At 35.8% G+C, this 23,458-nt stretch overlaps 1 protein-coding gene across 1 annotated transcript in view; it reads left to right on the forward strand.

The window, feature by feature from the left end:
- The window catches only part of LOC138934025 (uncharacterized), a 113,506-nt gene that overhangs the window by 78,387 nt on the left and 11,661 nt on the right, over positions 1-23,458 (forward strand). Inside the window, exons 4-5 of the mRNA XM_070297393.1 lie at positions 1,363-1,558; positions 11,414-11,620. Of these exons, the coding sequence (XP_070153494.1) occupies positions 1,363-1,558; positions 11,414-11,620 (403 nt within the window). The remainder of the gene's footprint in view (positions 1-1,362; positions 1,559-11,413; positions 11,621-23,458) is intronic.

Here is a 23,458-nt window from a genome sequence, read left to right on the forward strand (position 1 = left end):
TTACGCTCTTCGTACGGCAAAGCCGTGTTTATTTTGATGGCACGCGAAACGCGCAAGAAACCGGGCGCGGTCATTCGGCGCGTGTTCATTTTGACGGCGCGCGAGACGCGCAAGAAACAGGGCGCGGTCGGTCGGCGCGTGTACGGCAAGGCCGTGTTTATTTTGACGGCGCGCGGAATACAAGGGAATATTAGGCGACAGGTATTTCGGCGCGGTGAATATAATTCGCAAGTATCGTAAAACGGGTTGGATCGCTGTCGCGGGATTATGCGCGTATTCCCAGTGGTAGGGGGAATGCGATCGGAGATCGAGTACCCTCGACCGGGCGGAGAACTCTCCGTCCCTGCTTCCGTCCGCGGAATCGGGGATAGCGCGGCGGAGTCGAGAAAACTCGACGGGGCAGCGAACTCGCAAACCCACGGTCCGGCTGGCTGGAGCGGTCGGATAATAGACCGTAATCTAGGAGAGCGGCGAACACTCCGCTCTCGTCGAGTTGGTCTGATTTGTGTGAGGATTTCGAAGACGGCACGGAAACCGAGAATGCTCGGCGAAGGCTGCGAACACGTCACGTTCCGTCGTTCCTGCGAATTTCGGGATCGGTTCTGGTATCGTATCTAGGAGCGTACTGCTCGAGCGGATTCAGGAATCGTTCTGGTAATGAGATGCCGAAACGCTGTCTTTTAATACCCGAGCGTCTATCGGTAATTGCGTCGTTCGCCCCCGGGTGGGGATAACGACGCGTTGTTTTCGGTGGGTAATTACGGTAAACGCGTTGTTTCCCCTGGGCGAAACGACGCGGCGTTTCGGCGGGTGACGCTCGGGATCTTCCGGCAGCGTTCGGCTGTGCTCGGGCTTGTCGTATTACGGCGTAACGGCGGCCGTATAACGGTCGTACGGTTGTTTATCGCAACCGCGGTAATTTAAGTATTAAAAAGGGCGCTAGGCGCCTCTGCCACTGCCCGGCTGGTGTTCGCCGGGCGGCAGACTTCCGGCTAGCTATGTGCCGAGTAACGATGGGGGGTGCATCGTTACATTCTATTTTATTTTTATAACATTTTCTTTTTAAATATATCTCAAAAATTAAAAGTTATCCTTTCTGAATTTAAAATGCTATTGACTTATTGTTAGACTTGTACTCTGTAAAATATTATCAATGTAATATATTTCAAATATATTACATTGATAATATATCTCAACAGTGTTACCAAAATAAAGAATGTACTTTTTCATATATATAATTACTTTTTTATATATAATTAGATATTAATTATTTACAATTATATATTACTTTTAATACATAAGTACAATATAAATATATTATGTTTATAAAAGATTATTAATTTAGTTTCGTAAACATTTCAGTTTAATCCACCGAATTCTACAGAATGTGGGAATGGCTTTTGTGTGGATCAGTTAACCAAAATCTACCTTCCTGACGAAAATATAATACCGTTATATCAGAAACCAGATGAATTAATTATAATGTCTTTTAATTTTTTTAACTACAGTGAGCCGTTATTATTTAACTCCAAAAATCAAGAATATAAACATTTCTATGGTAAATATTGTTGCTAAACTATAAGACAACAAAGCATCATAGCATTTTTCTTGAATCTATTATTGAATATTTTATAATCATTTCTTTTATTGTAATTTCTATAAAATATTGATATTTTTGCTAAAAAAAGCCTAAGATAAAAAATATTAATATAGCTATTATTTATTAATTATTAAAATGCTTTTAGTAATACTATCATTTTTGATGAGATAAAGTACATTGAATTATATAGTAAGTATATTTAATGTTTATTTAATGTTTTTAATATTTAATGTTTTTAATTTTTTTTAATGTTATTTAATGCTTTTATATATTTTTTAGAAATATATATATTATGATTTCAGTACATATCAATGATTTAAAGTAGAACAGGAATTAAATGTAACAACAATTGCTATATGACATATCATTCTCCCCTTTTTATTTTCTTTGTCTTCTCTTACACTGTTCCTTTTTTTCTATTGTTTCGTTCGCTGCTTACGAGTGAGAGAGATTATCGCAAGATCCGGAGGGAAACACAGTTGTCCTAGCATTCAATCGAATTCGCGATTATGCCGTCGGAAGCGCGTTCGAAATGGAAACTGCCGGAACATACGTTGATTGACACGCCGAAATTTGTGGAGTGAAGGAGCGGACTTGTCGTGTGAAGGAGTTAACAGATGACTATGATGATATGATTGAACTCACGAAATGACTGTTTTATTGCTTGCACAGATCACAATTAACAATTTATTGTACTTGTGGAACAATCATACAAAGCAAGTTTATTTACAACAAGTTGCACGCGATGTGCAACGTAAACGAGAACCGCGGAGATAGGATCTAGAAAAGGAGATAGGAGATAGAAACCCTCTCGATGCACAATCTGCCGGATTTTCGTGAGTCGACACGTAGCACCATTGAACATCGGGAATTCGAGTTTGGATATCGGCAAAGCGATTCGAAACAAAAGTTTTCTATCGCAATGGATGCGATGTAGCCATTGTAGCCATGATAGACAGTAGAATCGACAGTAGAATCCATCCAACAGCATGACGTAATTGCTTTTAAGCTCAGAGATTCTCGAATGTACCCCATGATGCGTGCCAAAGGAACTATGGCTGAAAGTTCGAGGCAAAGGACACTCATAGTTTTAAGCGGCGCAACTTTTGATTTGGCGGTGAATAAGCGGATGGTGAATTCATCGGATAAAGATATCACTCGTATGTACACTACCGCGGTGTAAGCAACGGTTGACATCTGTGAAACCGTGGCATCAGTGAATCATGGAGCTCATAATGAACGGTATTGGAACCGTGGTCCATCTGTCCATCTGTGGTGATCTGTCCATTATGGAATTTGTAATCCGTTTAAATGCGAGAGGTTGCGATATATTGTTTCCCATCGATTAATGACAGAAAAGGGAATAGCATTATCCCATTTTAATTTTATATGCCATAAATTTTGCATAAAAATTTTTGCAATGACTGTAATCGGGGTGAATCGAATAATTTCGCGATTGTAGAGTATAATATGTTTTATACGAGGCACTGATTCCGATAGAAACATTCGAAATTGGAATGAATCGGGAATCCACGATATGTCCAGAATACTTATCATCGAACTGTACAATTTTTTTATAGGCGAAACCGTGATCCTCCAAAGGAATATCTTTGAGTAACTCCAATTTATTACTAGCCCATTTTCGGAGGGTGAGTCCTCCGTTGGCGAAGAGATTGTATACTTGCTCTCGTGAGTGACACAGTAAAGGAACGTTTTCAGCGCCGAAAAGAACGTCGTCTACATAAATGTTATCCTGCAAAATTGGAGCTGCGAGCGGAAAAGCGTCACCATCATTATGCACTAATCGTTTTATGAATCGAAGGGTCAAAAAGGGCGCTGATGCTGTACAGTGATTAAGTGATTTAATACCGCGGTTAAGTGATAATCCCGTATTTCATTAGAATCGTTATTACACCATAAAATGCGCTGATAATCGCGATCGCGTGGATCGATTAAGATTTGTCTGTATATTTTTACGATATCGACAGTATAGATACATTTATGCTAGCGCCATCTCAGTAAGACCGCAATTAAATCCGTTTGCAATTTAGGACCGGTAAGTGTGAATTGAGAGAAGTATCATTCGTCGTGATGCTTAACGCGTTGAAAACTACGCATAATTTTGTTGTCGAGCTTGATGTGGTATGTATACGATTTGCGGTTCAGCGCTGGAGGCGCTACGAGTGTCATATGTCCAAGAGTCTCATACTCCACGAGAAAATTCGAGTATTTCCTTTTCAATCCTGGAATTAAATTAAGCCGCAGATTTAGCGCGATCAGTCGATGCATGGTAATTGAGCGCCACTCGCTTATTTCAATGGGAAACTTCTTCTTGAAAGAAAGACGGATTACATATCTCCCGTCGGGAGCTCGTGAGTGAATCGACCAAAAATATATCTCATACTTTTGTTCTTCCGGAAACAGAATTTGTGGCAGTTCTTCTACTTCCCAAAATATTAGAATCTCGTTTTCTAATGAGCAATGAAGAACAGTGATCGCATGAGACAGCGAATTTTTTGCGGATACGAGTCTGGAAATGAGCCACCCTAAATGTGAATTTTACGCTATGGCTACCTGGCCTGCCCCTTGCGAATGCCGTTCAAAATTATACGGATATACAAATTAGCTCCAATAATGAGCTCGATCGGTTCAGAACCGGTCGGATCTTGCGAGTCAGAGGTCACTCAAATGTTTCCACTCGTAAACACTCTGCGCACGGCGAGGATTATATTTTGTGAGCGATGGCAGAATAAAGGCGACCGTAGAGAAAATCGGCTCGGACCAATCTCGCGGAGAAATTTTGATGAAAACGATATCTACCGGCATCCGAACAGTCTACTGCGGAAGTTGTGGTGAGCCTTTGCGTGCGGCGCAATCCTGCGAGGACAATGATTCTCGCGATCCAATCGCGCAGCGTCAAATCATATGACTCTATTATCTAGCAAGGATCATAAAATGTTTTCACTTTTTAGGAGCAGACGAATTATTGTAATACGGTTGTTTATTTCAAAATTACGATGGCATCGCTTGAAATCGAGTTTCGTGTTTCGCGACGGGATGGCGCCATCAATCTGATTTTATTCATTAGCCGGTGCGGTCGAACGTTTCATCACGCGGAATCCGCAACAACTGTCTTTGTCTTTCTCTTTCCCCACTATCCCCTTCTCTTCTATTTTCCTCTTTTTTTTTCTTTTCTGGTTGATTTTTTATTTAAAGGAGATATATTATCATGATAGCTCATGGTGATAACTCGTTTCAGTATAAATAATGTTTAATATAATGTACACATATATGTATCGTTATATTATATAGACACATATGTATCGTTATATTATATACATTGTATGATTGGTTATATCATTAGGAAGAATTATTATGGCGTGAACGATTATAGATAAATGCTGTCTATGCTAGATAAATTGCAATAAATCTCTGCATCCACTTTAAAAATAAAAGTAGATGCAATTTCCATATTTTAAATTAATTGTTTTCTGGATCGAATTATTTTTCTTGCGTTGTGTCTTCTTCTATTACTATATAAGTTTGATTTATAAATATACATAGTATTTTCTATTTTTACTTGCTTTCTGATCTCAATTAATTACGCATGCAATTGTTTTCAATGAATGTGCCATTATTATAAGAACGTTGAGAAAAAAAAAAGAATAAAGAAATTAAAAGAATTAATTTTTCCACTGAAGTAATTGCCAATAGCATTATTTGTCTACATCACATTGCCGGAAATCTCAATTGCCGATATATACAGGGTGACCTACGTAAAGTATTACAAGCTAATAAGTCTAAAAATATTTGTCAAATCAAAAAATTGTTCATGAGAAAGTTTCATGTTTTCGAGGGGCCTTTCTAGCTACATAAACATAAAATTGTCCCCGGCCCCCCTGTAAAGTAGAACCTCCTATTTCTTATTGCATATTTTTAGCTTATCTCGAGATTTTCAAAAAACTATAATAAAGTATTTTTTCATTAAGTACTTTTTGAGTTATTTTATATCTTAATCTGACATATTTTGATATAAAAAATAAAATATCTCGTAAAATATTTAGTTTTCGACAATCTTTCTGTAATACTTTTATGTACAGAATAATGAGACAAATCAATTAGTCTAAAGAAAAAAACAAATAATTGTTTAAAAAAATATATTGCAAGTAATTACATACTTTTTCTTAAAAACAATTATTTTTTTACACTAATTGATTTGTCTCATTATTCTGTAGATAAAAGTATTACGGTAAGATTATTGGAAACTAAAAATTTTACGAAATATTTAATTTTTTATATCAAAATATGTCAGATTAAGATATAAAATAACTCAAAAAATACTTAATGAAAAAATACTTTATTATAGTGTTTTGAAAAGCTCTCGAGATAACCTATAAAAATATGTAATAAAAAATAGGGAGTTTCATTTAAAATTTTAAAGTTACTTTCCGCTCCCTTTAGAGGGGGAGTGGGGGAAATTTTATGTTTACATAGTTAAAGAGGCTCCTTGAAAACATGGAACTTTCTCATGAACAATTTTTTGATTTGACAAATATTTTTAGAGTTATTAGCTTGTAACACTTTACGTGGGCCACTCTGTATATGTATAATTTCAATTCCTTATAAAATAGTTATCTATAAACTGTATTGTGCATTATTATTGTTCCGCATTCATTTGCATCTTGATGTTATGATCTTGCTGTGTCTGATTAATTCAAAGTTGAAATAAAGAGAGATTCCGATAATTTAGACGATATGATATAAAAATGTCTTCTAAAATAGTCAAGGTTTTTGCTATTATGATCGCACCGTTTCGTTACGGATTCCGTTTGATATTTTTGTGCAATTTCACTCGATGCAGATTTGCATACTTGATGTCCAAGAAATTTTAATAATTTTAATTTTGAATTACAACAGCCACAGCCTTCGGCCATCCAGATCTTTACAAAAAAGTTCGGTAATTATTTGTTATAGCAGACCCAGTTCCAATGACGTTACCCTTGACATATATTGTCAAGGACATAATCCTCATTAATTTTTTCTTATAACTTAATCGGTGGTCATTGTTTATTAAAAAGTTATTAACAAATAAAGTTTGAGAAATAAAATGATAAAACGATGACTAAGATTTTGTTTGAGTTATGTTGTATAACTCAAACTAAATTTTCAGAAATAGATTTGGGTTAGCTTATATCTTCCGGAAGTGGAGCCCCACCGTAGGAGAAGGGGAGGGGGGCGGAACACACTGCGTTCATGCATACACTTTCCCATCCACACAACAATTTTGGGCTGGACCTCGCTTCGCGTTGTAAAGTATATGCATGGAGACAGTGGATTCCGCCTCCCCTACGGAGGAGGCTTCTTTTCCGGAAGATACAACCTAACCCAAACCTATTTCTAATTTAAAACTAAAATTTGGTTTGGAATATGTTGTATAATCCAAACTAAATTTTCAGAAATAGGTTTGGGTTAGGTTATATCTTTCGGGAATGGAGCCCCTCCATAGGAGAAGGGGGGGGGCGAAACTCATTGCGTTCGTGCATACACTTTCCCATCCACACAACAATTCTGGACTGGACCTTGCTTCGCGTTATAAAGTATATGCATGGACATAGTGGGTTCCGCCTCCCCTACTCAAATCAAATTTTCGTTTCGAACCTAACTTTAATTTTAAATATCTCAAAAATTAAAAAAAATGGCCGATTAAGTTATAAGGTGTCGTAACCCGACCAATTTCTTAATATATTAAAGAATAAAACAATAAAGTGACACAGAAAAGTGTAAGAAAGAGCTGAGTAAAGCAAAGCATTAAAATTAGAAAAGAGATCAAGGAAAATTAGGAAAGAGTAAAGTAATAAAAGAATATTAATAAAATAAAAGTAAGATACGTGACTAAAGAGAAGGAAGTCACGGTCAAGTTCTTGGAAGCTGAGTAAGCAGCTGACGAGACAGACTGAAAAGCGGAGCACGAGACATGCTCCGGTCAGGGATACCACACTCCTCCCCAATCAATGGCCTAATTAATTAAGAGATATAATAAGCGCGAGATGCACCTCGCGAAACTATTCGCAGGCTATTCGCTGACTACTCGCTCGCTCAATATTATCGAAGTACCGTACGTATCGCGCCCGACTATTAAATCGCGAATAAGTGAAAGTGTATTAAATCTTGCAAAATATATTAAATTATACCTAACGTCCGGGAGTGTCTTATTTCGAGCGTGGATCCTAATCCTTTGGGCGTACAAATCCCAAAAGACCTCTTCCTTAGCGGCTAGAGGCACAATAAAGGAAAAGTTACTTAGGATTATGTCCTTCACAACATATGTGAAGGTTAACGTCATTGGAACTGGGTACGCTATAGTAAATAATTACTCAGTGCTGGGGTTTACTTGCACATTTCGACCCGATTCCGTGGCTCACACCTTTTGCCTCCCACTTACTGCGTTAACAACGAGTCGTTAGATACGCGTAACTAAGGAGCATGGCGCTTCGTCTCCGGATCGTCCGTATGAAAGAATGTCCAAATATAATAATAAGCCAATATTTTTCTAAATGCACCGCGAAAATGTTCAAAATTAAAAGTTTTTTTAATATTTTATATTTTATTGATATAAAATTTTGAAGAAAAATTTATAATTTTCCTAAGTTTAAAACAGAATTTAATATTTGCTTTATTGTTGTGTTTTTGTAACAACGTCCACCAAAGTACTGTCACTATAATGTCAACAAGTTTTGATTGCGTCGTCTAATTTCGTTGAAATGTTAACAGTTGATAGCTCAAACATAAGACTATCAAAAAAATAATGTCCAATACAAAGCGCTTATATTGTCGTTAACAAAAACTCAGTGCGGTTATTGGGTGTAGTTCCGAAAAGTATTCACCTCCGATTTTTTGAAACTCAGTATTCTTACGTATTTTGATGCGCTGATTACGAATATAATAGTGAAAATTGGCGACTATTTGATTTTTATGGTGAAAACCGTGAAAAACCCATAAAAATTATACTTTTTTACGCTTATCTCAGTAAATACGGAAAATCATGATATATCTTTTAGACAAAAGTTTTAGATCTCATACAGATAAACATTTTATGTCGTACTTATTTTTACCGTACGAGTGATAGTTTTCGACAAAAACGATGGAGTCTGAATCTTATATCTGTCTTCCTATTTAAACATGAACTTTACATACGGGGTGTAACAGAGCGCACGTATCAACCGTTTTTTGAGAAAACAATGCATTTTCGTGAAAATGTTTCATGCAAAAGTTGTAGAGCTCTAAGTGATGCATTATATAATAATATTAGTATGACCTTGAATAGCACCGTCAAGGTCATATAAAAATCATTTTGAATTTTTTAAGCGGAACCCCTATTTTTCATTACATATTCTTATAGCTTACCTCGAGAGCTTTCCAAAACACTATATTAAAGTATTTTTTCATTAAATAATTTTTGAGTTATTTTATATTTTAATCTGACATATTTTGATATAAAAAATAAAATATTTTGTAAAATATTCAGTTTTCGACATATACCTAACCCAAGGAGATCTAACCCTTCCACCACTTCGTCGCGCGCCTAGCAACGCCTAATTAGGAAGTCTTTTCACGCCGCGCGCTTGTGCAAGGCATGGATTGACCCATCTTTTTAATTTTTAATTTTTAATTTTTATTTTTTACTTTTTATTTTTTATTAATTTTCTCAATAATTATTACGAAAATCGCAAAATGGTAAAGGACTTTTCTTCTCGGTTTGATCTGCTCTATCTGCACATGACTGATGATCCGTGAATTATGGGACACCCTGTATACCAATTTTCGTAAAATTCAAAGCCCAAGTTTAGACAATATACAGAAAATTCGAGTTTTTTCAGGAAATTTTGGGGAGCTGTAACTCAGAGGGGATGCGTTTTCGGACACATGTTCATAAGACAATTTTACTTTATTTTGACCTGTAGAATATGCTTCTTTTTTTCTACTATCAATTCAGAAACATCCTGCATATTGTATACATATAGTATACATATAAAGGGTATTCCATGACTCAAGATCCATACATTACAGGCGTGTTATTGAAGTCATTTAGAGTTGAAATTGTTTAATAAATATACGTCTATAAATGCTTCTTAATAGAACCAACTATTGAAAGTTGATGTGAATATTTGAAAGAGGAAAGAAAAAAGTCATTTAATTTATCTTGTTTATTTACAAATGTATTACAAATTCTGTTCAAAATTATCTCCTGCAGATTTAATACAAAGTCTTGTCTTGCATAAAAGTGATCTAACAGCTCGCTTCACCCTCCACCATGCTAGGAAAATTTTTTATTTGCGTTGTCGCATCCATAATTCTGTTGAATCTACAGGAGATAATTTTGAACAGAATTTATAATACGTTTGTAAATAAACAAGTTAAATTAAATGTCTTTTTTAATTTCTTTCCCTTTTCAAATATTCACATGAATTTTCAATGGTTGTAGTTCTGTTAGGAAGTATTTACAGACATACAATATATTTATTAAACAATTTCAACTCTAAATGACTTCAATAACACGCCCTTAATGTATAGACTTCCAGTCATAAGTAAAAGAATTAAATTTTTTAAATTATAATCAAATATAAATAATGACGATACTTTTAATAATCAAATATAATAATGACGGTACTTTCAATTTGTCTGATTTTCTTTTGCTATAATTAATAATTTTAAAAATATTTATAAACTAAGCATCTTTCCCCAAGTTAACGCTTGTGCACAATCATATATTTTTATATATTTTTAATTATTATTTAATATATAGTTTATAGATAATTGAGATTATCGACAATATTGACAATGCAGTATGGATAAATAATGCTGTTTTGCAAGCAAAATCCGCTTCTTTGTATCGGATACATTTTTATTAATAAACGCAATAGTATTTTATGCTAAATATATAGTATAAACATATATAATCTTATAAAAGTATGTTACAGCATCTTATTTCTAGAATGATATTAGTTTATATAACAATAATTTAAAAAAAATTAATTAATCTTCTCATGTAATACAAATTTTTTGCAGAAATATCATTGTACATATGTATTTTTCTGCTTGATTTATGCATTCTTCAGTTACCTGATTGAATTTGTGCTATTCACTTAATATTCAATTAATTACTTAATAATTAGCGAACTTGCCAAAATTCATCAAGCAGAGGAGACTGTTAGTGTAGTTGAAATCTTTCAAGCTAACTTGATTCTTCCTGACGATATTTCTAATGCGATACTGATCGCAATGCACGATATGATAACATATAACCTCCCCTCTCTATATTTATTTTTTAATATTTTGTTCTTTCTTATTAAGAAAGACAATAAAAAGGTAAGTATCTTGCTCATGAACAAAAATTTGAACTTTAAACAAAGTGTTGAATTTAAAATAGTTACCTCTAATTCAAATATAAACTTGGACATTTGGGCTTTTTCTCATGTACTACTGATACATTCAAAAAGTTGGAATATTATTTAGATTTGTTGGTAATTTTATTTTGTATTTTATAAAAACTAGGTGTTATTTAGAAAAAATGTTTTTCTTATTAATATAAATAAATAGTGCAAGTTTTCAACCAATTTATGTTTCAGGAATTTGAATACACACGATAATTTGTATATATTTAACTTACATTATTTAGCAGTATCCATTAATCCATTTTGATAACATCAAAATTCTTCATAAATATGCAAAATAAGATTGCCAACAAATTTGAAAAAATTATTTTTTAATTCTATATCCGATAATAAAGGAGGATGTCAAATTTTAACTTTTTAGTTTCACCAACCGGATCTCATTTAGACAGCTTGGTCGCCAATATTTCATATAAAAATCCATCAGCACCTCTTATTTCACAAAATAACGGATATCAATTTATGTGTGGAGATCCTTTTGTGCCATCTACGTGCACAGAGCCATGTACTTGCGCTCATGTTTATCATATCCAGTTTGGAGCACTCGTGGATGTGATGATCTACGATGAAAGTATGTATTTAAAAAAGACATCAAAGATGTAAAAAAAGCATCAAGTATATCTTGTTCGCGGATCACAATTAAAGTCCTTTACAAAAATAAAATCTGCTCAGAGCTAAAAAAAACACAATTCTTTACAAAAATTCTTAGAAAAATTTTAGAAAAATAAAAAGAAAAAGATTTTCTAGAGAAAACTTTAAGCTTTCACATTAGAAAATTGGAAATTGTTGCAAATTTTGTTGGGGCACGCGACAAATTCACAAAGAAGAAAAGAAAAGAAAATTTTCCATTTTGTCCAGCTCGTAATTTTCTATATATACAAATTTTCCCAAACTTATAGAAATTTAGAAACAATAATGAATTTTTAAAAGTAGAGATTTTAAGCCAAACCCATTTTTTGAAATTTAAATTCGTTCATTTTTTAACGATATTACAGGTGGCTGAGTTTTGCCTATTTAAGAAAAAATTAGATGTTCTTTTAATTTTTGAGAGTTTATATTAACCAAAATTATTTTTACAAATGAAATTAAAAAAATATAAATGTGTGTGCTATTATACTATTAAGTGAAAAATTAGCAAATAAAAGCCAAGGCGCTGGTATTAATGCACAAACTTATTATTGTTAAATTTTAATAATAAATGTGTATTAAAATGTATATTTGGATCATTTTTTAGTCCATCATTAAATATAAAAAGATTAATTGATATTTTAGAATTTGACATATACAACATTTATGATTACAATTAAATTTTAAATTAAAATCGATAATCAGAAAAGAAGACTCATTAGAAACCGCGTAGAATCTGTACAAATCAATGGACAACATCTAAATGCCATCGCCACATGTATATTCATCGATGATTTACAACAGTGCTCGGATTTATTTGCACATTTCCCGATTCCGTGTCTCACGCTTATTGCCCCTCACTCACCGCTCGTGCGTTAGCGACGAGTCGCCAGATACGCGTAACTAAGAAGCGTGACGCTTTGTCTCAGGAGTGTTTATATGTAAGAATGCCAAAATATAATAATAAGACAATACTTTTTTAAATGCACCGCGAAAATTCTCAAAATTCTAAAATTTTTTCTTCAATATTTTATATTTCATTGATATAAAATATTGAAGAAAAACTTTTAATTATAGAGAAGTATTGTCTTATTATTATATTTGGGCATTCTTATATACGGATGCTCCTGAGATAAAGTCTCGCACTCCTTAGTTACGCGTATCTCGTCGTTAATGCACGAGCGGTGAGTGGGAAATAATAGGCGTGAGCCACGGAATCGGGCCGAAATGTGCAACTAAATCCGAGCACTGATTTACAATATAATGATGATTATATTATAAAAAACTGACAAATTAGAGCCAAGCACGGGTATTGATGCGCTTATTATTGTTAAATTTTAGTAACAAATGTGTACTAAAAATATATTTCGTACCGTTTTTTGGTCTTTAGCACAGATATAAATATATAAAGATTACATTGTAACGGGGTCACTTTTCGCGAGTGCGTGGATAAACTCGGTCGGGATCAGGGCTCGTGAAAAGGTGAGACACACGAAAGATTTAGATATTGTCTTTATTTGCCTCTTTCGGCAATGGTCGATTTACAATAGTGAGCGCGCGGCGGATGATGCAGCGCGCTAGATGCAACGGGCGTTCGTTATTCGGTGCGCGATGTTCGATATATATCGAACCGCTTATAATATTCGTAACCGTGTTTATTTTGACGGCACGCTAGACGCGCAAGAAATCGGGCGCGGTCGGTCGGCGCGTGTACGGCAAGGCCGTGTTTATTTTGACGGCGCGCGAGACGCGCAAGAAATTGGGCGCGGTCGGTCGGCGCGTATACGGCAAGGCCGTGTTTATTTTGACGGCGCGCGGAATATAATGAAATAGCAGGTGATAGGTATTTCGGCGCGATAATTATAATTCGCTAGTATTAATATGGCTCCGATCGTGATCGCGGGATTAATCGCGTGTTCCCAGTGGTCTGGGAATGCGAGCGGAGATCGAGTACCCTCGATCGGGCGGAGGACTCTCCGTCCCTGCTTCCGGTCGCGGAGTTGAGGATAGCGTGGCGGAGTCGAGAAAACTCGACGGGGCAGCGAACTCGCAAACCCACGGTCCGGCTAGCTGGAGCGGTCGAATGATAGACCGTAATCGAGGAGAGCGGCGAACACTCCGCTCTCGTTGAGTCGGTCGGATTTGTGTCAGGAGTTCGGAGACTGCACGGAAGCCGAGAATGCTCGGCGGAGGCTGCGAACACGTCAACCCCACGTTCCGTCGTTGCTACGACTGTTCAGGATCGGTTTCTGGTATCTCGGAGCGTACAGCTCGAGCGGATTCAGGAATCGTTCTGGTGTCTCGGAGCGTATTGCTCGAGCGGAGTCAGGAATCGTTCTGGTCCCGAGATGCCGAAACGCTGTCTTCTTATACCCGAGCGTCTATCGGTAATTGCGTCGTTCGCCCCCGGGTGGGGATAACGACGCGTTGTTTTTCGGCGGGTAAATTACGGTAAACGCGTCGCTTCCCCTGGGCGAAACGACGCGGCAATTCGGCGGGTGACGCTCGGGATCTTCCGGCAGCGCTCGGCGATGCTCGGTCTTCGGCGTAACGGCGGCCGTGTAACGGCCGTATAGTTGTTTATCACAACCGCGGTTTTGAGAGATTAAAAAAGGGCGCTAGGCGCCTCTGCCACTGCCCGGCTGGTGTTCGCCGGGCGGCAGACTTCCGGCTGGCTACGTGCCGGGTAACGATGGGGGGTGCATCGTTACAACATTGGTATTCTAAAACTTGAATACACAATATTTGTACAAATTAGTGGACAATGTCTAAACGCCATCGCCACATGTCGCCACATATCCGTCGGTGGTATACAATATAATGACTAATGTTGACCGGTAATACGGTCACAAAAACAATGGTCATAAGAATGGTCATAAATAAAGGTCAAGAAAACAAAAACGGGAGGAAGGCTAATGCGACAAGTTTAGTTAATCTTTAAATCTGTAACGCGGTCACACACCTCAACGCTCGGATCGGCTCGTTGATGTCTGGGTTCGAGAGAAGGAAAGATTCAAACTTGCGAGAACATGTGTTAGGTAGAAATACTGGTTTATTCAGAAAATATCATATACAAGCAGGGTGGTGTGCGGGGCCAAGCGGTTGTAGTTAGCGTACGGCCGGCGGCGAGCTAGCTCCACGGCGTGGAGCGGTGTGCAAAGCGGCTGGTGCATGCAGGCTGCGCGGCGTGCCTCGGACGGCGCGGTTTAGCGGAGACTTAATGTCTACGGCACGTATATTACAAGTGGGCTTATGATTAACTTACTTCCTACGGCGCGGTTACGTAGTCGTCCTCACCACCGAGGCCGTAGTCGCTGTCGGGACCGTCGTGGCCCCGACAGCTACCGTGGCCGGCATCACTGCCAAGGCCATCATCGTTGTCGGGACCGCCGTGGTTGCCGGGGCCACCGTGGCCGTCGTTCCCTCGGATCCGTACTGTAATAATTAACAATACATGTTAGATGCACACATAGATATATATAAAGCATATAATTACTAATTAATATTTATATGTATACTTACAGAGTTGTTCAGGTCCGACATAATTTTGCTGCCAGTCTCGCAACTTGCAAGTCGTACTGTAGTTGACCGTAGTACTAATACGTACGAGGCAGCGATGCCAGAAATGAGACGCGGCTGCGTTGATACGAAGATGGAGTCACATTCGTATACACTCAGCGCCCATCAGCGCAATACTGAGTTCACATGGATGTGGCTCTTCTTTATGTGCGTAGGCTCGTACCGCCAGGCAACGAATAACCGCGAACCGTGTGAACGTTTGCGGCACGCAAAATCGCGCGATAGTTTTCCGACGCGCGCATTTCCTATTTTTCTGCGGTTCAATGACATATTGCCCATAAAGGAATTTATATAATAAAAAAAAACATACTTATCGGACGACAAAACTAATACATTTTCAAATTTTATGAAATTAGGCTCTCATGTGACATTACAAATTTCAAATAATCGCGGGCTAATAAGAGCCAGAACGCGAATAGTAGTGCGTTAGTTTCATAGAAAAATAAGTTTTCTCGCTTTTATTTATCCAGGGGAGTAAAGGAGGGTTTATTATAAATCTCGAATTGAGATTATTTTTAAAAATCTTGGTATAGCACCAAGTAAATTTAGTGCCCTGTGCACATATTCAGTTTCATAGAAAACTTATTTTTCTATGAAACTAACGCACTACTATTCGCGTTCTGGCTCTTATTAGCCCGCGATTATTTGAAATTTGTAATAATACATTTTCAATTTATTTTAGTATATAAGGAAAAAAAATTGTACTTACAGTCTTGCGTGAGTCTTGCAACGAATGAGACAGTCTTCCAACTCATATAATTCATATAACAACTATTCAATGTAATATATATTAAGTATAGGAAATATGAAGTACATTTCACTTTTTGATTTTGTGTCGACATTCTACATTTATCGACTGTTACATGAAGACAAGCAATATTGCTTTATTCTTGGTGCAATCGATTTTCTATTTTTTCTCTTATTTTTTAAATAAATTAAATTAATTAATGAAAACTAATATTTTACAAGTAAACATTATAATATATTAATACTATTATAATATTAATTATCTCATTGAAATGCGGAGATAGATATATGTATCATATGTGACACACCTACATTAAAAATATTAATGTATTATACAGGGTGATCCGAAACAAGTATAATGTTCCTGAAAGATCGTATTTTTGAATCAATTCTAAGACGATTTTTCCTTTACGAAAATTTCGTCTGAAACTTAGTTTTTAAATTATAAAAGGAAATAGTGAGCGAATTACGAGACGAGTACAGAAGATACGCAGGGGCGGCGCAATAGACCGTCCGCTGCAGGCGCTTACGCGAGGCGCTCGCTACAGCTAATCGAGCGCTACAACGTACTCGTCCAGTAATTCGCTCACTATTTCCTTTTATAATTTAGAATCTAAGTTTCAGACGAATACTTCGTAAAGGAAAAATCTCTCTTAGAAATCATTTAAGAATACGATCTTTTGAGAATGAACGATTGTTCTAAATCACCCCGCTACAAAGCTCGATCAGTAGTTAGCTATACGCGATGAGTGTGTGCGTGCGTGCGTACGTGCGTGTGTGCGTGTGTGCGTGTATGAGAACGTATACGCGTATTACACACGCACGCACGCAGGCACCCACGCACCCACGCACGCACGCACGCACGCACGCACGCACGCACGCACGCACGCACGCACGCACGCACGCACGCACGCACGCACGCACGCACGCACATCTGAATAATATATATAGTAAATATATATAGAATAGAATATAAACATCCTGTCATAAATGTATAAAATATTTTCATACTTATTTATAGAGAAAAATAAAATATTGCAAAAGTAATTTGTTATGTGTAAAAACAAAACAAAACATCGCATTACATATAAAAATATTTTATATTCATGATAAGAAAGAGATATATGTATTTTATAATATGTTTATTATAAGAGATATGTGAGTTTGTATTATATACCTGATTTAACTAGCCACAAGTATCACAAAGAATTTTGCAGCTTCAACTTTTTATAAATGAAAGAGTGCTACGTTATATAATGTTGCAGTCTGGAAAATTTAATTTATACCTGTCAAAAGCTATTATGGATAACTGCGAACAGTTATCGATATAGACATTCATATCAGTTAATATAGATATACACATCAAGAATACATATTTGAGTGCATTTGTCAAACGAATGTCATATATTAATTAAAGTGAATTGTATATCACTTATGAATTTTTAATCTAATTGATACTTATTTCGTTGCTTGTTAGTTGGTTCATAATAACTTTTCATTTATTTATTGCTTTGCAAGATACGAGCTACTATCTTTATTTTATTTGAGTGTCATATAGTTTGTCATATAGTTATTTATCATGCATCATATGCAGCTACAGACTAATATAAATAACTTTGGTAAAACGCAGTCTGTAAGGTTAAATTTCTATTTATTTTTTAAAATAATTTATAAATATACATTTATTTTTCAGTAGAACTAGAAGAATTTTCCAAGCTGTTAATAAGATTTTGACAAAGCCTGTGGCAAAATGTTTATTGCAAACCAACATATTGTAATCAATTCTTGTTGTGATGCTAATGCATTGCTTGAAATAGAATATAATAAAACTATTGAATATAATATAATATAATAATGAATATAATAAAACTATTACATGGTATTTTTTCTTGTGTCAGAATGCTATTTAGTATATACATATATTTAGCAAATATTATAAAATTTAGTATTAAAACTGACATTATCGATAATTTTGTTGTGTTTAGCACTGAGACAAAGATTGGTTACAATATATTGATTTGCAATAGACGTGTTGTCGCAGACTTTGTCAAAATCTTAACAGCTTGAAAAATGTTTTTAGTTCCATTGAAAAATAAATATATTTATAAATTTATTATAAAAATCTATAAATTATTTAAAAAATAAATAGAAATAAAAATAAAATAAAAATAAAAATTTATAAGATTTATACATATTAATCTTACAGACTATGTTTTACTAATGTTATTTATACCTGTAACTGCATATGATGCATGACAAATAACTATATGATGACAATCATTTGACAAATACATTTGAATACTGTATTCTTTTTTACATATCTTTTGCTTTTGATATATAATAAGAATACAAGACAGATTAGTTAGATAATTTATAGCATAACACAAGCATATAGTAATATATTTTAATTCTGATTATAGTAATTTTTTTAGAAAAGAACGTAACATTTATCACTTTTATAAAAGTACTTGATTTGTTTAATCTGTCTTGTAGATATGTAGCATACACATCATTTTTACACTAATCGCTTGTGCTGTGTATACCTGACTAGCTTGTCGTAGATACGTAGAATACATACATCATAACTTATAATATAATTTATATATTATAACTCATATTATAACTTTATATATAATTAGCAAAGTTTAATCTTAAATATTTAAAAAAAGAAACGTTTATCTACATTTATCAGTTTCATATCAATAAAATTAAGATCTTAAATATTTAAAAAAAGAAACATAACATCTATAATATTTTAATTTATATTTAAATTGCAATATAAGTAATAATATAATATAAATTATATAAGTTATGATGTGTATATTCTATATATTTACGAAATAGATTAGTTAAGTAATTAATTTATAGTACAGCACAAGCATATAGTATCAATCAAAGAAATAAAAGAGTTGCTTTTATAATTCAGACATATAATAGATGTATTCATTTAATCTGATTGCAAAAATAAGATAATATATAACACACAGTAAAAAAAATGATATAATTGCTAAAAAATTACTTTTTTTTTTAAGTGAAAAAAAGGCGCCAAGTGCACGCGCACAAGTGCCTTTTGTTATGAAAAAACTTTTATTCAAAATAGTGTTATTTCAATTTGTTGTGAAAAATTCTTATACAAAATAGTGTTATTTTAATACAAAAACACTGTCATATTCAAACTAAAAAAACTTTCCAAAATAGTTGTTTTAATATTCTACAAATATAGTGATATAAAAGTATTGCGCCAATTAATAAAAATTTATTTTATAAAATTCATTTATTATTATTTCTAATATTAAAAATTGCAATGTGATCAAAATAATAGAATATATTATATTTAAGTGAAAAAAATTTTTTATTCGAAAGACAAATTTAAGTATCAAATAACTTTCCAACTAGAGAAAAACTTGGCACTGTTAAATTCAAAATATAAATAACACGTTAATTAGATTAGCATATATTCAATTTAGCCCTTATATTCCACTATTTTGATCACATTGCAATTTTTAATATTAGAAATAATAAAAACGAATTTTGTAAAATAAATTTGAAGGATAATTGCTCGTCCACATGGTAACTAGCGCCTTATATGTTGCGCATGCGTGAGTGGCGCTCCGCGGGGGGCACAATTTGTCTGGTCATTTGGCCATCTATGTTACATATTTCTTATGTTCACTGTACGCGGTTTTTCTTCGCTCTCGTTGCCTTATGCTGTTGAGTACGTTGTACGTGATCTATCATATAAGAATAAAAGCTTTTTCATATATAATATGCCTGTAATCCATATACCTCTAACAAATGGGGCCCAGAACGTTTAAGGGCGTAAAAGGAAAAGCGTGTAATATACTCTAAAAGTTAAAAGGTGACAGAAGTTTCAAGTAGAAAATTCCAAAAGAAAAAAATGAGTATTACACAAAATAAAAGCGAAACCCTGAGAATTGAGAAGTTGTCTGATAGGAATTACCGAACATGGAAAACCGAGATGAAGTGGTTCTTAAGAGGTAAGGGACTACTAGATTATGTAAAAATTATCGGAAAAATTGAGTTAGATGATCAGGCCACCGCAGCCGAGAAAAAAACTTACCAGATTAACGACGATAAAGCAATGGCGGCCATAGGTCTAAGTCTCGAGATAGATCAACAGATACATATAAAAGATTGCAAATGTGCAGCTGAGACATGGCGAACGCTCGAACAAATCCACGAACCTAAATCGAGAGTAAGAATCATGCAACTAAAAAAGGCATTTTATCATTTACAAATGAAGAGTGAGGAACATATGTCTTCGTATGTTGCGAGAACGAAAATCGCGGCAACTAACCTCAGAGATGCAGGTGCCGAAGTAAAAGATGAAGATTTAGCGTACGCAATATTAGCTGGACTCCCAGACAGTTATGAGAATTTGAATATGACACTAGCAAGCTTACCGGATAATAAATTCACATCAACGGAGGTAAAAAGAGTCCTGTTAGCATAATATGATAGACGACAATTCAGACTTGGCGATAAGGCAGAATCACCGAAAGAAGCATTGATCGCGAACAAGAAGGCCGAGGAGACAAGAGCCAAAATAGCAGGTAATGAGAAAAATAAATCATTTACTTGTTATAATTGCAGGAAAGTTGATCACCTTGCAAGAGACTGTCGTTCAAAGAAAGATGGAATTCACAAGAAATATGGCACGAAACAGAAAAAAGACTACGATGCATTTCTTATGTTCTTAAATAATATAGAGATCGAAGATTCTTGGATCTTAGATAGCGGATGCACACATCATGTATGTAAACAACGAGATTGGTTTACAAACTTTCGAGAGATGGATTCAGAAGTAATTAATACAGCAGCGGATCCGAGTAAACAGAACGGAGCGACGCTACGAGCCAAAGGTATAGGCGATATTTTTCTAAAAACGTACGTCGCTAATGTAGAAAAGGGAATAGTTCTACGAAATGTCTATTACGTTCCAAATATTAGAAAGAATTTGATGTCGGTATCACAGATAGAAAGAAAAGGAAAAGAACTGTTAATAAAAGATGGAAAAGTAAAAATCAGGAATGCAGAAACTAAGGATATCATGTGCGATGCATATAGACAAAATGACTTATACCTACATCTTAAAGGTTGAAATAGATCAAAACGCGATGAAAAAAACATTAAAGGAAGCTAATGCGGTAAAGATTGATGACAACGATTTATGGCACCGGAGATTTTGTCACGTTAATAATAGCACAATAAAGAAATTAGCAGACACGAGTCGCGTTGTCGGATTAGATAATACGAAGATGGATTTACGATACATTTACATGTACGGCGTGCTATATCGGAAAAGCTACAAAGGTCGCGTGTAAGAAATTGAAATCAAGGCAGACAAGAGAAATATGCGAATTAATCCATTTAAACCTATGCGGCCCTATGCCCGTGAAATCAATAGGAGGTAGTAAATATTTTTTAACGTTCACAAATGATTTTTCGAGGAATGTTACGGTTATATGCATAAAATCTAAAGAAGAGGTTAAAACTTGCGTACAAAATTACATTACTCGAATAAAACGCGAAAGGGATAAGAAAGTAAAAAGATTTCGAACAGACAATGGCCTAGAGTTTTGTAACCAGGAGTTATCGATGTTCTTCAAATCTGTTGGCATTAAACACGAAAAATCAAATGTAAAGACACCACAAATGAATGGAGTCGCCGAAAGAATCAACAGGACCTTGTTAGACTTGACAAGAGCAATGCTTAAGTCGGCATGCTTACCACAAAAATTTTGGGCCGAAGCAGTCACCACAGCAGCATATATTAAAAATAGAATATGTCATTCAACAATTAACGATCAAATTCCGTTCACAGTATGGAATGAAAAGATACCAAGCGTGCGACACCTGAAAGTTTACGGCTGTCTAGCATATGCACGATTACCTGAACAAAAACGAAAGAAACTAGACGATAGAGTTGTTGAATGCATATTTGTCGGTTATGCTACTCAGACAAGGGGATATCGATTATGGTGTCCACAAAAGGGAGACGTTATTATGACAAAACATGTCAGGTTCGCAGAAGATAAATTAGGATACGAATAAATCTACAAAGAAGCGACACAAGAATTCAGATATAACGAAGTTTGATCTGGCGATGAAGATTCGACTACAGAAGAAATTGATATTACGCGTGAATCAATATCATCAGATAAACAAAAGAGAAGTGTGATCCAACCATCCGAAGGAATAGAAGAAGAAATTCCTGATAAAATGCAGATAGTGGGGGTACAAGATACAGAGGAAATTCCAAGAAGAGGTAGGCCAAAGAAGAAAGTTCGCAATCCTTATGGAAGAGGGGGAAAACCTAAGGAAGTCCAAGGTATGAGAGGAAGAAGGAAGTTCAACCGAGCGGAGCGACATAGAAGCGAATCTAATAGAAATAAATGAACCGCAGAACATCAATGAAGCGTTAGCCTCCCCACAAGCTAAACACTGGAAATATGCCATTAAAGAAGAATTAGATAGTCTAACACTAAGAAAGATTTGGAAGACTACTCAATTACCTGAAGAAAAAAGGTGTATTGGATGCAAGTGGATCTTCAAATTAAAAACGGATGCCGACGGTAAAATCACGAGATACAAAGCCAGATTAGTAGCACAAGGTTTCATTTAAAAAAGGGGAATTGATTACGATGAAACGTATTCACCCGTAGCGAATTTTTCAGTGATCAGACTATTGTCAGCGTTATCAGTCGTTATCGATCTTGGAGATGCCGCAAACTCTCGGCGGAGGCTAGGTACTCCCAACCCCGTTTTCTTTCTCTAAGCGGTTATAGGATCGTAGCGGATTTCCAGGCGTCTTACAGACTCTGGTGTTTGTGGAAGATCTGGTCTCAAGATGTAAAACGTGCCCTATTTATACCGCTTTTCGGCGGGTGCGCGTGCGTAATATGCCTTAATGTTTTAAGGCATATTGTTTAACGGTGAACCGCCACGCGCGACTCGGGTGGTTTCGGGAACGGTCGGTACGGTTACCCGAGCGCGGCGACGGTACCGAGTAAACACACGTCTTAACGGCGCTTACTATCGGAACGTTTATTATCTCTTAAAAATGGGCGCTCGGCGCCTCCGCATTATGCCCGACCGGTGTTTGTCGGGCAGCGAACTTCCGGCGTATCGACGGCCGGGTAACGGTGGAGGGATGCATCGTTATATCACCTCACCGGTTTATTATGCCTGAAATTAGAGGCATAACGGTCATGCGGTTTTCGGCGTGTTTTCGCTCGCTGTTTTTTTTTTTTTTTTTAATCAAGGCGGCGGCGGTATCGGAGTTCACCGGTCTTCGTGAACCTCATCACCCAGTGCCCCTGCGGTGATCGGATTTTGTATTTCCTGGCGACGTGTACGGCAAAGTGGGGCATGTCGAATATGACGCCGGGTTCCACCTGAACTCGGATCGGTGGCGGCGGTAGCGGGCCGGTCG

This window comes from Polyergus mexicanus, unplaced genomic scaffold (assembly GCF_030449975.1).
Source record: "Polyergus mexicanus isolate NDT 795.1 unplaced genomic scaffold, iyPolMexi1.0 SCAF_6, whole genome shotgun sequence".
NCBI classification, from domain to species: domain Eukaryota; kingdom Metazoa; phylum Arthropoda; class Insecta; order Hymenoptera; family Formicidae; genus Polyergus; species Polyergus mexicanus.